The 16095-nt window shown below is 38.8% G+C and overlaps 1 protein-coding gene across 8 annotated transcripts in view; it reads right to left on the bottom strand.

Annotated features, from left to right (window-relative positions):
* Ptprd (protein tyrosine phosphatase receptor type D) overlaps window positions 1-16095 on the bottom strand; it is a 470962-nt gene that overhangs the window by 50168 nt on the left and 404699 nt on the right. For all 8 annotated transcript variants that reach the window (XM_050123920.1, XM_050123912.1, XM_050123917.1 and 5 more), the window contains one exon: window positions 10391-10566. In XM_050123920.1, coding sequence (XP_049979877.1) covers window positions 10391-10566 — 176 coding nt within the window. The remainder of the gene's footprint in view (window positions 1-10390; window positions 10567-16095) is intronic.

The following is a 16095-nucleotide window of genomic DNA, read 5'->3' as shown; positions in this document are numbered from 1 at the left end:
TAAGAGAGACTAAAATACTCAGCCCTTTACTGGAAAATCTACACCCCTCTCCATCTACACCCAGATGTCAAGTAGTGTCTTGAAAGAGGTGGGTGAGAAGATCCTAATGGCAAGATGCAGATGAATATGAGGAAATGGTGTCTTCTGATGATAGTAGGGCAGCCGCACATACTAACTAACTCATAGTGGTTATACTGCATACACAGGACCAGTGAAGACTCAAGCCAAACCACATCTTAGGGAGGTAGGCATGAAGTCCCACTGCTAGCCAAGGAGCTACTGGCAGTAGATAGCGGATGGGAGAGGGAGTGTCTATTTTCTCTAAAAATATAAGTCATGTTAAGTCAACCACACACCCTGAAATACAGCATCAAACTGGACTTGGTGGGTTGAGGAAAAAAGACACAAAATAAGTAGGGAAAGGCTGCATCTGGGAGGAACTAGAGGAAGAGTAGGTAAAGATGTTCAAAACATATACGAACCTCAAAGAACTAATGAAAACAATATTTCAATAAAGGAAATAAGATTCAAAATGTAATCTGCAAGGGAAAGGGTTTCATGGAGGTCCATTAGAAGTAAGCTACTTCGTCAGGCCCAAGAATGAGTTCTGTGTTCTATTTCTGGTGCCAGGTAGAAACATGTCATTCTGAACTGTCCCACTGATTGTAACATTACAATATCATACTACTTTTCCATCACCTTAATAGTTAATCAAATTGGCCAACTCATAACCAAGGTACAACAAAATCCAGAGAAAAGATCATACACCTGAAGACACACCGAGGAGATGGGTGGAATAATTTTCCCCTTAATGAGGTAAGTACACACGATACGCCTCTCCCTTGATAGATGACCACAGAGCCCCCTTACATTTATTAGCTCTACCTCAAAAAAATGTAACTTTTCTTTTTTTTCTCCTTTCTACTTCTTCTTTGAATATCAACCCAAATCCTAAGCATGTTTTCCCTGACTCGAGAAATCTCACTTTTTTGTCTAAATATTCCTGCTGCTCTCAACTCATGTAGCTGCTCACAGACTTCTCTGGTGCTCAAAACTCATTGTCTTCTGCTTTCTTCTCTATCCATCTCCACCAAGCAGCAGCTAAGAACTACAGCTTGCCTGCTCTGAGGTTTTCCTCTTAAACTCTAATAAAACCATCCTGAAATTTCAAAACAATACATATCATTTAAACGCATTCAAAACAAAACCTGTTGTTAGGCATATGTGGTAGGCCTTGGTACATTCAATGGGTTTTAGCACCCTGCTTTGTAGATAGCCTCTCATGCTACTTCATGGTCACTTCTATAGACCTTGTCTTAGAAGTGGCAAACTGCAGTACCCAATAAACTTTATAAACAGATATGTTGCAGCTTAGATTGGCTTATTTTTAAATTGTCCATCACTTTCTGAAAACACAATCTGCTCTTGAAATCTACTAAAGACTTACTAAGTTTGGCACACCAACTGCCGTTTACTTGTAGCCAAACAGTTTCTCTCCAGATTTCTAGCATGCCTTCTCTGAAATGTACTTGTTGCTGGATACTTTGAGAAGCGAATCTAAGGCAAAAAGTACAGGAGCCAAAGAAGGACCTGAAGTAATCGGCTAGTAATGCTTAAGATACCATAACTTGAGAAAAGTAACTATCAATCCATATTGAGCAATTGCAGCCATAGTGGCTATTAGAGTTAGGATTTTCTCTTAGGGGTAAAAAGCAATTAGAGAAGCATCATATAAAATAAATCAAAGTCACATTCATTCTTCCCTTTAAATAGTCATTCAATAATAGGACCTGAAATTTTAAAAAAGGTTTCAGACAAATATCAGGGTGTATTTTTAGTGGATACAAAAATTACATACTGAGCAGTTAACTTTTATAAGTTATAATATCTCTCCTGGTACCATGTTAATACCAGATTGGTTAATATTTTGTTCAATGACTCTGTTATTTTACAGCCAGTGTTATGCTTTGTATTCAACTATTATATTTGACCATATAGTTTCCCAAGCTGCAAAGTTTGTGTGCTTCCCCTTTTCACTTAATCTTTACTGGCCACTCTTTAGCGATGGTTAAGAGGCCATCACGAACATGAAGTGCGTAATATCCAATCAGCAGACATGAGTGCTTCTCCACTTTACAATCATAATGCTAAAAATGATTCGCTCAATCATCCAAATTATATGCGACAAAACAGTTTACCAGTTCATGAAACACTCTAAAATTTTCTGAATCACTTGTTAGGTTTTACTGCTTGACATATCTGCTAGCTATTGATACAGAAGGCTTGCTCTGAACTTTGTCTGTGACTTAAAAAGGTAGTCACCACAGCTTAGGTACTTTGTTAAAACCAAAAGATAACTATGTGATATTAATACCTAGATATTAGTATTTCCCAATGAGTTATTGGGCCCTTAGAATACTTATTTCATCACTAGTCACTCCCAAGGAGCAGGTCAGTACCCAAATAGCCCTATAATCAATTCTGTCTCTGGTTTAGCCATAATCTTTGAACCAGCTACAGTCAAGTATCATAATTATCAAGCTGTTCCATTAGCTGATGAAGTACTTCTATGCAAGAGCACTTTCTGTAGACCAGTCAACAGAGACAGCACTACGAAGCCATATATAAACTGCATGCTAACTGAACATCATCCATGCTAGAATTATATTGACAGAAAACAGAAAAATCATAAATATACTGTCCCTTAAATATGGGTTGTAAAGGAGATTACTTTACCATGCATAAAAACTAACTTATCCCAGTGTAGGAATACTAGACATGACATGACTAGGGTGACAGTAAGCTTTACACAGTCACTGTGAACTAACTATATATTCCCTTCTCCAGTGGAGATTTTGACATGTATTGTCATGTTTCTAAATGGCTTTAGCTGACACTGGGCCTGAGTCTGTAGGCTGGCATTTTAGCAGTGAAGATGGCAAGGGAAATGAAGGATGAAATTTGGTGAGCTAATCAGTATCCAGAAAATGGCTGGATTCTTTCTCTTTTATCTGACAGTGACATGAGAAAAGCAAGAGTGTGGAACTTGCTAGATAATGCCCCAGACATCCGTTTGGTTGCCAAGATGAGCATCGCACCTTTTGTTGCCAGTGTCCCATTTACACTAACTATCCAGAACTTTCAAAACAATCCCATACATCATGTAGACTCCAGAGGCAATGTTTCTGCTGCTGCTCCCAACGTTGCTTAAGGAAAAAAGCAGTTTCTGTTGCCTTAGATAGGCAGGGTTTGGGCTACAGTTTGAGAAATTAAATGTTCAAGGCCTTTGGCGCTCCCAGTTCTATCTGGAAGAAGACACAGACCTGGCATTTGGAAAGCATTTGCTCTCCATTAAACTCGCTGAACCTTGACAACCAGAGAAGCCAAGCATTAGTCTGCCACTGGCCATGGCCAGGCTTTCCAAACCGATAACAACAACGAAAACAACAACCCTGCCATTTATAATCTCCAGGGCGATCCTGTCACATTTTAACCCCGAAGGACGTCAGGCTCGGGAAATAAGCTCAAGGTTTATTTTTAAAAAGCAAGAAGAAAAATTTTGACCAGAGTCTGGTTTCTTTTTCTTTTCTTTCTTTTTTTTCTCTTTTTCTGCTTCTTGCTCACAATTGTTTTTAAAGACACAAGGCAAAACAGGAACATGTCTCCATCTTACCCTGCTTCTTGGAGATGTTTACAAAAGGGACATTGAAGGACTAGAGGAGTGAGTGATCACTAGGTTAGAACTAGTCCATTGCCTAAATATGAAGTTTTGATATGTTAAGTTCCGAATTAACTCATTGATGAAGAGCAGCCTGGTCTCCCATGCTTTGACAGCATCTGATCTCTATGCATTCACACACACACACACACACACACACACACACACACACACACACCAAGATTTAGTGATAAGGGATTTTCATATCTTCTCACCTAAGCAACAATGGTCATGTTACAGAAAACATTTTATCTGAACTAGTAATGGGTGTTATCAATTGATTCTATAATCCTATAAATTATAATGGAAAATACAATATGGATATTTTGAGATAGAATAGAATTTCTGACTTCTGGAATTATTTTAAAAACCGATTGACAATGCAAATCATGTCTAATATGTCAGGTGGCAAAATTGCTCTTCCTATTTCAAACATTTATAGCCTTAACTCTCACCACAAGAGCTCTCTGTAACTTGGTCAATTCATACTGTAAGGTTTGAAAGACAGTATCAATAGCAATAGTTCCATCTGTCAGCAATTAACCAAGGTTGGCTGGTGAGATCCAGTAAATGATAGATGTTCTTTAAATCTCTTCCCAGATATTTCAGCTTTGTACACTGAGAAGGCTGCAAAAGCGTTTTTCTAAGCAGGCTTCCCTGTCTTATCAACCACTAGATGGGAGATAAAGTAGAAGCCAGTCAAAAGAACACAGATGAAGGCAAAAGTTAAAAAGTAGACAATCATCCAGTGAATAAGAGCATTTCCTGAGCCAGGAATCACCTTGGCCAATCCTACCTCGGAGACTAATTCTTCAGGGGAGGCTGCCAACTGTGCACTCAGTCACCCACAAATAACACCCTTGGAGTGAAATTGCCAGCTGCATACGTTTTACTGTAACATTGCTTCACTTTTTCCAAAGATTTTCTTTCCTCCATGTGGTTGCCCAGACCAATCCATGTGCTTATTGGCATAATATGAAACATGGAAACAATTAGAAACCACATTCTAGGGCAGGAAAATGGCTTGCTACAGAATCAATGAACTATGCAGAACTTGAGAGGACTTGGCAGTTCCAATGGAAACTGAAATAAAACTCGCAGTACCTTTTATCACAGCACATTCCCCAGTGGTTTTAAAATGAGCTGTGGATTTCAGGCAGCTATCATATTTTATTTTTAAAAACCTTAGACTTTAGTCTATTTGTTTGTTAGTTTCTTGAGTTACCCTAGTGAAACTCATCAAAACCACTCAGTTTACACCTTTATTTTCTGTGTTGGCTGATGGTTAGTTTTGGTTGTTAATTTGACACAACATAGAATCAACTAGGAATAAGTTGTCAGTGAGAGATTTCCTAGATCAGGTTGGCCTTCGGGTATGTTTATAGGAGAGTATCTTAACTATACTATTGTGGTAGGAAGACCCAACATCATTTCCTAAGAGAGGCAGGAGGTCCTGAATTGTAGAAGAAGAGAAAAGTGACAGAAGAGAATGTGTGGATTGCTTTCAACTCTCGACTCTCGGTACAATGTGATAGGTGCTTCAAGCTTGACTTTCAGGTAATGATGAACCACAGCCTGGAATTGTAAGCTAAAATAAACAGTCTTCACTACATTTCTGTAGGAAATGAAGCAAGATAACTATATGCACAAAGGACGCAAATATTGACTGAGAATGAAGAGAGTCAATACACGTGGAAAAATCAAAGAACTTGAATTTTCCACTTGAACAACCTGGGTTCCAGACAGCATTGCTCTTCTGCAAGGACTGCTTTGGCTGTTCAAATGCTAAGGACTGTCAATTTCTTAGCAACAGGCCAATGAGACTTGTAGCTTAAACAACTGAGCATAGCTTTTCTCTCAGGGGCAGGTCCTGACTCTGAAGTTCACAGTAGTATTGGTAAACCATAGGCATCCAGAAGGTGAATCAGACAGAGACAAAACAGAAAGTTGAGAGAGATCAGTTCCTGTAAGAAAATATGGTTCAGAGGGAATGCAAACTGAAATAAAAAGAAATGTGGTCCATATTATCCTCAGTGACAGCTATCACTACATGTAACCCATGCCTGTATGACTCATGGTTTTCATCCTGTATCATCTTGCAATGAAAGCAACAGGCAGAAGAGAATGTCCTTTGCAAAATATATTTTCAGAAAAATTAACAAATCCACTCTGTTAAGAAATGAATTCTGGAGAACATGTCTAGAGAGGAAAGTCAGTACAAAAGGCAGTGGCAGTCTACACACCATCTCTAGTTGAGGACAACTCGGAGAAGAGCCACCAGCTAGGTGGAAATTAACAAGTGTGGTAGTTCTGTGAGGTTGTTCAGGCTTCGCTGTTAATTACAGAGAAACAAATTAATTTAATTTGGAAACAAAAATGTTATTTAGAAGCTAGCTTTGAAGCAAAAATAGTAAAGGAAGCAACACTCTAAACTATAGCTGATGTTTTCAACTGTACTTCATCCTGAAACTGTTTCCAGTGCTAAAGACAAGAGCTGCATTATTGGATCGTCTGCATATAATCCACAAGAAAAAGGCTTTGAGGGGCCAAGTAATATGCTAGCTTCCATGTACCTATTAGGAAAGACTAGAGTTGAGATGTATGCCAAGACATTTGACTACAAAGTATACCTACTTTAAAGAACCATGTTCCTGAGGACACTTTCTCCTCTGCCGGTGGTATTCCCATGTATAATGGCAGGTTGCCTTCCCTTTCTTTTTAATTCCTGACACCAAAGCTATAGACAATAAATATCCTCATTCACAAAGTATTGATGAGTCAGAATAGAAGCATGCGGGGGAATAATGGAGACATAGGAAAAGAGAACACCCCCTTACTCTTGAATTCGGCTGAGGTCTGTCACTTGCTGACAAGAGGAATCCCAGAATAATATTAAGGTTGCCAATACAGATAAAATATTTCTTTTTAGATACAGATATTTCAGATTAGAATGTTAAATAGCAGTGAGCCTGCCTTAGGGCTGACTAAGCCTATGCGATCATTCTTCACAGCTGGAGAACTATAATTTTCTAGGAATCTTACCAGAAACCCGAATTTACATCAAATATATATCTTAATCTCCTGCATAGTTCTTTAGGCCCATGGTTTTATCTTACCAGATAACAATCCCATCTGAGACACTATTGGAACCACCCTATAATCTCAGTTACCAGAAAGCAGGGGAAAGTTTTAATCAACCATTTGAGATACAACCTTAAAGCCACCCAAATGGCACATATGGCTACTCACGTGCTACTGCCTTGAAAAGCTCCTACCCATGTTTGAATATATCTTAACTATCCCGAATCACCTTCCTATAAACTCCTGTTTTTAAATCTGTTAAATTTTTCGTTTAATAAATTACAAGTGTTCTTCACACTGGCTCATCCTGAAATTGTTTTCTATGGTGTTGCAGGAGTGGAGGTCCCTAAAGCACAAGTGAACTCAAATTGTTGGTGATAGTTCTGAACTATGTATCCTGCTGCACCACAACTGACATTAACATGGACCCATGTGTACAACCCCCACCCCACATATATACACGTGTGTGTACTTTTTCGAGTGAATTGCAATGAGTATCACTGAAAAGTTAGCTCAATATTTGGTTTGAGGTTGGCTGTTGGGAATAAAACCTTCTTTTGAGGTCTCATATCAAGCATGGAACGTTCAAGATTCCTAGAATATGGAGCTCTACATCCCTGTAACTATTAACCACTATTCATAGCATTGTTGTTAGAGTGAAATACAATGCACATTCTTGTCGGAAAGACCAGAATCCATTCCCTTTTCTTCTTGCTGTGGTAGAAGAAAGAACAAGTGGGCAGGGAAAGGTGAAGCAGGAAGACAGGAGGAGGATGACTGACAAACAGATGAGATCATCTGAGCCACCAGTGCTCTGCTAAATCTGCTTGGTGTCTTGGTCCTTCTTCCAAAATGTGCTGGAAGGACAAACAAAGGGCTCTGGATGTTGTGGGGTCGGGACAATCATTGCTATCTTGTCAAATGGATGATGACTGAGACTGCCCAGCTGCCTACTGGCTACGGCAAGCCATCACAAGCTTGGGTACATGCTGAAGCACCACAGAATAAAAGTCACAGGACAGCAATTTAATTGACCTCCTTAGGCCATTTAATAAAGCAGACGGCCAAACTTGCAAGACCAAAGAGTAATTAATGGAGGGAGCAAACAAAGGTTCATTTAGTAACTTCCAAATAAGTTCCCCTGTCTGAGGGGGAGGAGAGGTGGCCTGCAACACAAAGATAAACTGCAGGTATTTAAGTCACAATGCCTTCCGCCAGGAACCGCTCATTACCATCAGATGTCGCAGCCGCAGAGGGCCCAGTTAGAACTAACTTTATTATTAGAAGCAATTAGGAAGAAAAGGGGCAGAATTTCATTTGGTTATTTCAAAACAAGTTTCTGTGCATAGTTTAATGAAGGCCTGCAGTGTCAAGATAAAATGTGTGTTTTACTGAAAACAGCTCTTGCAAACGACTGCTTGTTACCAGCTGGTATCTACAGGCAGAGCAAACCTGGTCTGGGCGATTTACATGCCTGCTGTACTAGAACAGTTCAGCTCTCTCAGCTTCATAGGCATGTCATAGTGGATGGCCTGATGAGGAAGGACATGCATTGTCGTGCTAGAAGGTTGGCCTTCAATTCCTCTCTCTGACCTCACTTTCAGAATGACTTTTGGTGACTTCAAAGTTCTGGATTTATTTACAGGAAAAGCAAAGTTCTTAGAAGCAATCATTTAAAAAAATGGGTTTTAATGGAACATTATTACACTTACTGGGTTAGATATTGTTATAATTATTAACTCATATATATCTAAGGATCATTTGGATTGGGGATACTCAGGGGTTTGAGTACATTTATATGCTTACTGGGTTTTGTATGTAAAGTATAAAACAAATACTGTTGTCAAAGCCATAGACATTTCTATATCAGTTTATATGGAATTTCAAAGATCTCACCTTTAGTTTTGCTAAAACAGCACCATACTACATCACTTTACTTCTCAACATTAAGATAGCCTTGTAGATTTCTAGTGTTTTCCTATATATAAGCTTTTACCAGATAAATTATCTGGGCAGTCTTAAACTCTCCTGACATCGACACAGTTGGGCTAAGGAACACAGCCATACAGTAAACTTGGGAGAACACATGACGTATCTTATTTGTCTCTTAGATGGTTAACTGGGTTTTGGCTTGCTAGCATGCATGACGGAAGATAAAGAAACCTTTCACCTCAGGTTTCAAAGTCAGCATGGATGCTCCCCATGTTTCAGTAACAGAATTCAGAGACCTATTTGTTAAATTCTCAAGGTTAAACTTGATTTTTATCAGCCACATTTGGAAGCTGTGCATTCCCTAGGGAATATGGCATACTGCCTGTGTGCTATGTTTTAGATTTCCAAACCAACAGTATTTAACTAATGTTCTGTGGACTATAATATTGAACCCGTATGATGACTGAAACTCTTCTCATAGACCTTAATGAGCAATGACTTGCTACTAAAATCTAGTCATTTTGGAAAAGCCTAAATTCATAAATGTCCTCCACACATTTTCTCAGCTATGTTTTAAACTGCATCATTCTCTGGCTACCCTGAGTTAAACTGTGCCAATTTCTTTCTTTTTTGGATTTTTCGAGACAGGGTTTCTCTGTAGCTTTTTGGTTCCTGTCCTGGAACTAGCTCTTGTAGACCAGGCTGGCCTCGAACTCACAGAGATCCGTCTGTCTGTGCCTCCCGAGTGCTAGGATTAAAGGCGTGTGCCACCACCGCCCGGCCCAACTGTGCCAATTTCAATAATTTAAGTATGTCACCTTTAAAGGAATTTTAGAACTTGTACACAGACTATGAGAAAGAAAAAGGTGAAATGCTGGAAGTACATATGGGTGAAAATCTCCATAAGTTTTTGTTCATAGCTAATACTCATTTTTCTCTAACCAAAGTGATTATATCCTCAGATATCACTGTCCATTTTACTGTACCAACGATGACTATCCTAACACGTGAGAATTTCCTTTTAAAAAAGACTTAGAAGCTTTATATTTCTGTTTGCTTTTTTTTAGGGGAGGATCTACTTAGGTATCCCTGGCTGGCACATGTATCAAACTCTGCATTCTGCATCAGCCTCCTGGGTGTTGTGATAAGAACATGAGACACCATACCCGTCCTTCCTCCAAAGAGTTTGAACATCCTTGAATTCTTGGATGAAGTTCTTCTAAATTCAGTGTATGAGTTTCGTCTCGGTAATCCTAATTGGTGCACACCTCTATAGGAGTGGTAGATTTCAGAGCCGTGGTGGAGATGCTGCTTCGATCTTAAATATTGTTTGTATTTGTGAACGAGATCTAGGCATTTGCACTTGGTTTCTGAGCTCTGTGTCTGACAATGACAGAAGAGGTTGGGGCAGAGAATGACACTTGTGGGGTGGCTTGGGCCTGGATAGACCCTGCTGAAGGACATGTAGAAATGGGCTGGGTGGGGAGCATGGGCAGAAGAGTTTTGAAAAATAGTTTAATCAGAGTTTTTGACATCCATTTTCAATGACTGATTGTCAAGAGTGCTACCTTGGGGAAAAGGCAGCTGCTGAATAGAATGGATCACACAGCACAGAGACCGTGAATGGAGGATTTTGAAAAAGTAGACACTCATCCTTACCCTTGACCTTTCTTCCAGCTTTGTCATCATGACAACTGTGGCACTCCGTTGCTCCCATATCATTCTCCAAAAGTCCCCAAATGTCTCAGGAAGCGATCCCTGTGTTGCAATATAGGCATTTTGCTTCCTATACCCATCTATGTAGTTTGCATTCACATAGTCACTTCCGGGGATACCTGCAAAACATGAAGTTATTAGTCAACAAGTTGACAAAACTCACAGCAGGGAACAGCATGGCTCTTGTTTAACAGTGAGGTTATGTTACTATCCCATTTACAGCCGTAGGAGTTCCAATATGTTTCAGTTTAGCTTTTAGGCCAGATTAAAAATACGTAGTACCAGGACATCATGTTAAACTATGCAACATATATTGTGTTCTTCTAATGTGACAAAACCACCAAATAATGTAAAAAAAAAAGTCACCCAGATGCCTGTAGAATTCACTGCATGACCACTTATGCTAGCAATAGATAGTTTGCAAAGAATATCAAATAATTTGGTAATATTCTCTTTTTCTCATTTTACCCCATTTCCAGATAAAAAGGTAATTAAAAAAATGCCCGAGTCTAAAGATGTAATATAAAGTGGAGTATCACAATAGCAAATAATCCATGGTAGGTTTAGCTACTTATACATCTTCTAAATCCATTCAGTCAGTCTCAAAAAATAGTATAAACTAATTCCCGTCTTGATCATCTTTTCAGAAAAAGAAGAAAAAAAGCGGGAGATGGTGGCACATGCCTTTAATCCCGGCACTTAGGGAGGCAGAGGCAGGTGGTTCTCTGTGAGTTCTGGGCCAGCCTGGTCTACAGAGTGAGTTGCAGGTCAGTCAGAGATATTCAGGGAAACCTTGTCTCAAAAAACAAAAAACAAATAAAAACTAAAAAAGGAGGAAGAAGAAGATGAAGAAAAGGTACACCAAGTTGTCCACACTGGTGAAGGAAGTCTGTCTTTCTACTATTCCTATGTCTGAACTTCCAGTTAGTAAAATCTCATTTTAGACTCACAAGATTGCAAAATATGAACCACTTGATGGACTGCAACAACTGCCTGCAGAATGACTGTATCATCTTCACATTTTTTTTTCTAAACAACAACAACAACAGGGTTAAAAAAACAATCTCAAATACTGTGATTTCTGCAAGCCCAATGCTGACTTTCCTTTACATTTCAAATTAAAACTAAACTTTTCTAATTTCATCTCACTCTGTTTAGCTCTGGGCAACGGCCTGCTTCAGCTGACAGAAAATGTTTTCTTCTATCTATATCCTAGAATATACTCTGTCTCCTTCTTCTCATATGTAGCCTCCACCTATACCTGGCTTTGTAGCCAGGACTCAGGCCACATTTGATACTCCTATATGCTACTACCCATTACAGGTAACACACTGGGTTTTTGCTGAACTTGATTATTGCAGGTTTGACCATAATTCCATATCTCTCTTATTTATCTTTTATAATCATCCTGATTAAAAGGAATGCATAATTTGACCAGTTCCAATATTTACTAAAGAGCAGAGATGTTCTTTACTGTGATTTTCTGACTTAAAGATTAATTTTCTATTATTGTAATACCTTTAAGAGAGAGACGAGACAATTTGTGTTTCCTCCAAGGCCAGTTACCGAAGTGAACAAGAAAACCAATGTGAGTCTTTATAGAAAAGGAAAACATGTTATAGGAGCAAAGGCAAAAAGATTGGGAGTTGAGGATAAGAGCTACCTGAGAGCATCTGCAGAGCCTTAATTTACTGTGCGGAGACACAGCTTCAATTCTGCAGGATGTTAACTACAGACAGAGGAATTGTGTCTCTGCTGCAATGATACATTTTCAAATAATCAGAATCAAAAGGGTAGTAGGTTTCCTAGAGAGATAATGAGTTTCCTGTCCCTGGAGAGAAAGCCATGCTTTACAGGGACATCAGTATGCTGTGGAAGGAAACACTAGAACACATGCATGGTCCCTTCTGGCCCTGGGAAATATGTGCCCTGGAGTTACAGAAAAATATTTTTTCTTTATCTTGGAACATGTGCTCCCAAGCTAAAAATGTTATATTCCCCTGATTGCCAGTTGCAATTACTTTGACTGCTTTTCTTATTCCCGTTGTATAACTGATTCTCCCGAGAACAATAATGACACTCAGATGGAAGTCACTTCACCCTGAGATGAACACGTGGATATAGGATATGACCACCATTAAGTGGAAAGTCTTTTGAGCAGAAAATGAAACACACTGTTGGTCGGAACATTATTCATCCATTTCAGCTACCCAAGAAACAGTTTTGAGTTCTGGCAGCTCATGACTGATAAAAGATTCTGATTTTCCCCCAATACCAAACTCCTGTAGATACAAAGGTTAGCCTAAATACAACCCTTTGATTACAGCCACATGGAAGGCCATAATTTTAGACAGTCATTATGAAATGAATTAATTATCTAAAAACTATGAATAATAAAATTTATGGGAGATGAATTATTAATGAATAATGACTGAACTTCCAAAAGATAGAAATAAGACATTTATACCTTAAGATTATCAAGTGGTTGAGATCAACCCCAATTTATGTCTTAGTATTTTGAAAGTAAGAAAACTGAAAATAAAATAATGTGATATTGGAGAATGCTGATCATCAGGCTATCAGCCCCACCCTAAAAATAATGCCAAGGATCTTCTTCCATTTTGATGCTGTTAGTGAGAGGGTGTTCTGGAATGAACATATATGTCTATCCTGATCCTCTCTTTATCCACACTTGCAGAGTGCTGGGTCAGACAAGTTCTCTCAGCCCTACAGTATGGAGATGCAAACGTTGCTTTCCCAGGAGATCTGGTGTCTACTAAGTCTTATATTCAACACCCTTTCCTGAGCTGTACACAGGATGTGAAGAGACTGCAGGAAAGGTGATACCCTATCCTAAAACTACTAACTCCAGCACAGAAACTGCATTCAACATCAGGCAGTTTCACATCAGTTTTCAGTATGATATATTCACGAATGTTTTCCAAGCAATCCTGGGAAAATATGCACTCTAAGGGATTTCTGAATTTGGGTGCTATAAAGTAACTTCTCAGAAACTCTTAATTAGTATATGTCTTCTGGGAGGCCAGATCTATGAAATTTGTTCATATTGATAGGTGACTTAACAGAAGGAATATATATTAGTTTATTTAATTTTTAATGCTTTTATTCAGAAAATAGTCTGCATGTGCATTAGTAACACTCACCATAGTGTACTGAGAAGCTAAGTGTATGCAAATAAACTGAGTTTTTCTGGGGACTCTGGGGACAGAAATCTAAATCAAACTGGAGGAATGAAAGAAAAGAGAATTATGACAAATTAGATTGCATCATTCTTTATTTACTTGGAGTCAGAAAGACCTCTTTCAATTGTTTAATGTTAGGGTTTGGCTTAGGTTATTGCATTTTTGCTTATTGTTTGCTTGTGGTATAGAAAAGAGTTATTAAAATGGCAAGAGCATCCAGAGGTCTTTGCCTTGTGCTAGTCTCTGGTAAAATTCTTAGGATAGATTGATCCTGCTATAGCAACTTTGTTTTTAAGATGGGAATCTTACTATGCAGCCCTGGTTGGCCTTGAACTCACAGAGATCCACTTTCCTTGGCAGGGACTGAAGGTGAACATTGCCACGACACAATAGTTGGCTCTTTTTAATATCACTGTTCATTACCAGCTTAGATCGATGACTTGTATTTTTTTCTATTGCTTTATTCCATTTAATAAAATAAGGACAAGTTTAGAATCTCTTCTATAGTGATCCACTCATGCTCTAATTAGCAGTAATTGTGTAAACAGTTCCAGTACCAAAATGGCTATTTCATTTGGTCAGATGTGTGAAAACCCTAAGCCTTGGTCCCAGATGTACAGTGAGTCCACTTAGCCCAATCCCATGTTAAACCGAGTCTCATCAATCAATGGATCCCTTCTAGTGACACATTGGCTACTTACTCATGCTCAGGATAAAGCCCAGTTGCTCTGAGTCCACTATACCTAGAGTTGTAAAACTCAAGCCTTTAAAATAGGGATGTAGGACTTACAAGGTAGCTCAGTGATTAGGAGCCGGCTATTTGTCCAGAAGACCTGGTTCAATAACCAGTACTGCATGGCAATTCAAAACCACCTGTCACTCCTGTTCTAGGGAATTGAGACCTCTGAGGACACCAGGCACACGTGTGCTACAAAGATTAACATATAGGCAAAACATCCATGCACATAAAATTTAATAGTAAAAGAAATAAAGTAGAGAAGTAAATGTTTGACAGAGCCGCACTATTGTGTTCTTCTGGGGCAGCATGCTACATACAGCAAGTACCAGCTCAGGCAGAATGAGGCAATTTTTTAGGTTCTTATTTTATTTGTTGGTAATTTCTAGTTACAGGTCAAGGTAGAAATAACACACTTCAGCATGAACTCTGAGTCTGCACCACCACCACCCCCTTTTTGGAGATAAGCTCTCCCTCTGTAGCAATGACCAGTCTGAAACTCGCTATGTAGATCAAGCTGGGCAGAACTCACAGAAATCTGCCTGCCTCTGTCTCCACTGTAGTGCTAGGACTAAAGGCGTGTGCCTCACCACACTGCCTTCTTTTTCAAGGTCAGTGAGTTCCAACTCATGGACAGTAGCCCCTTTCTTCACTTAAAAATAAGGTTAAAAGACAGTGCTTCATAACATTGTTTGTGCATGTGTTTGAATATTAACATAACAAGAAAGACTCCTAAGAAAGAAGCTATGTGCTTTGAAAGAATATTTAACCATGCAATTAATTACTTAGAAATAATTTAAAACTTTGAAAGTATATTGCAATGTCAAGGAATATTTCACCTGAGCTACTTTGTCAAGGCAGGGTTAAAATAAAATCTTTCTTCCATACTAATTTGAGCAGGACTAATTAGGCTACAGGCCCAGATAACAACAAAACCCATTCAATTTACTGTGGATTATAATTTTCTGATCAGAAGATAATTTGACTTGAAAAGATTTATCCATGTGTAAAGAGTATTTGTAGTTATGAATGGTCAGTAATAGTCTTTCTGCATTAAAGATGCATGAAAAAAAAACAGTACATGAATTATTTTATCAATACAGAATTAAGTCACCATTAGAGGAATGTTCACACTTTTATACCACATCTCATGATGATATCTCTATGATAGCCTTGACTTTCTTGAATTCATCTATTTATTAAAAGTTATTTTAAGATAAAAAGAATTATTTAGTCCCTTAGATTTGGTAGCGATACATTCTAATGCTCTTACAAGCTGGCTCCCACTGCTTTTAACTCTACCCTGTTGAAATCAGTCTTATTTCATGGGGCTGATACTGCAAAGCTCGAGTAGAAACCACTAAGGCTAATAACAAAACAGTGTAAAGAAAACCAATGTTAGTAAGAGGCTAGCAAGTGTCTGCTCATGGGAAGGAAGCAGTTCTCTAATGGAGCAAGAGAAAGAGAGCAGCAACAGACATGGAGGGGAGGTGGTGTCCCTTCCGCCTAACACTTCCAGGCAGAGGTGGAGCAGCATGGTTGGAAGAGCTTTCTCTGTTCCTCCTCATAGAGTAAGTAACACCAAAACATGGAACACTTGGCCCTTCACATTCTGCACGTTGTTAGAATAAACTATACTTCAGCAAACAAGTTCATTCCATTTTTAAGGCAGAAGAACTGAGAAACTAAGGCCACATAATGGCTATTAT

Source organism: Alexandromys fortis, unplaced genomic scaffold, assembly GCF_014885135.2.
Source record: "Alexandromys fortis isolate MF-2015 unplaced genomic scaffold, M_Fortis_MF-2015_v1.1 scaffold_166, whole genome shotgun sequence".
NCBI classification, from domain to species: Eukaryota; Metazoa; Chordata; class Mammalia; order Rodentia; family Cricetidae; genus Alexandromys; species Alexandromys fortis.
Note: the sequence above shows the minus strand (reverse complement) of the source record. Positions and strands in the feature narration are given on the sequence as shown.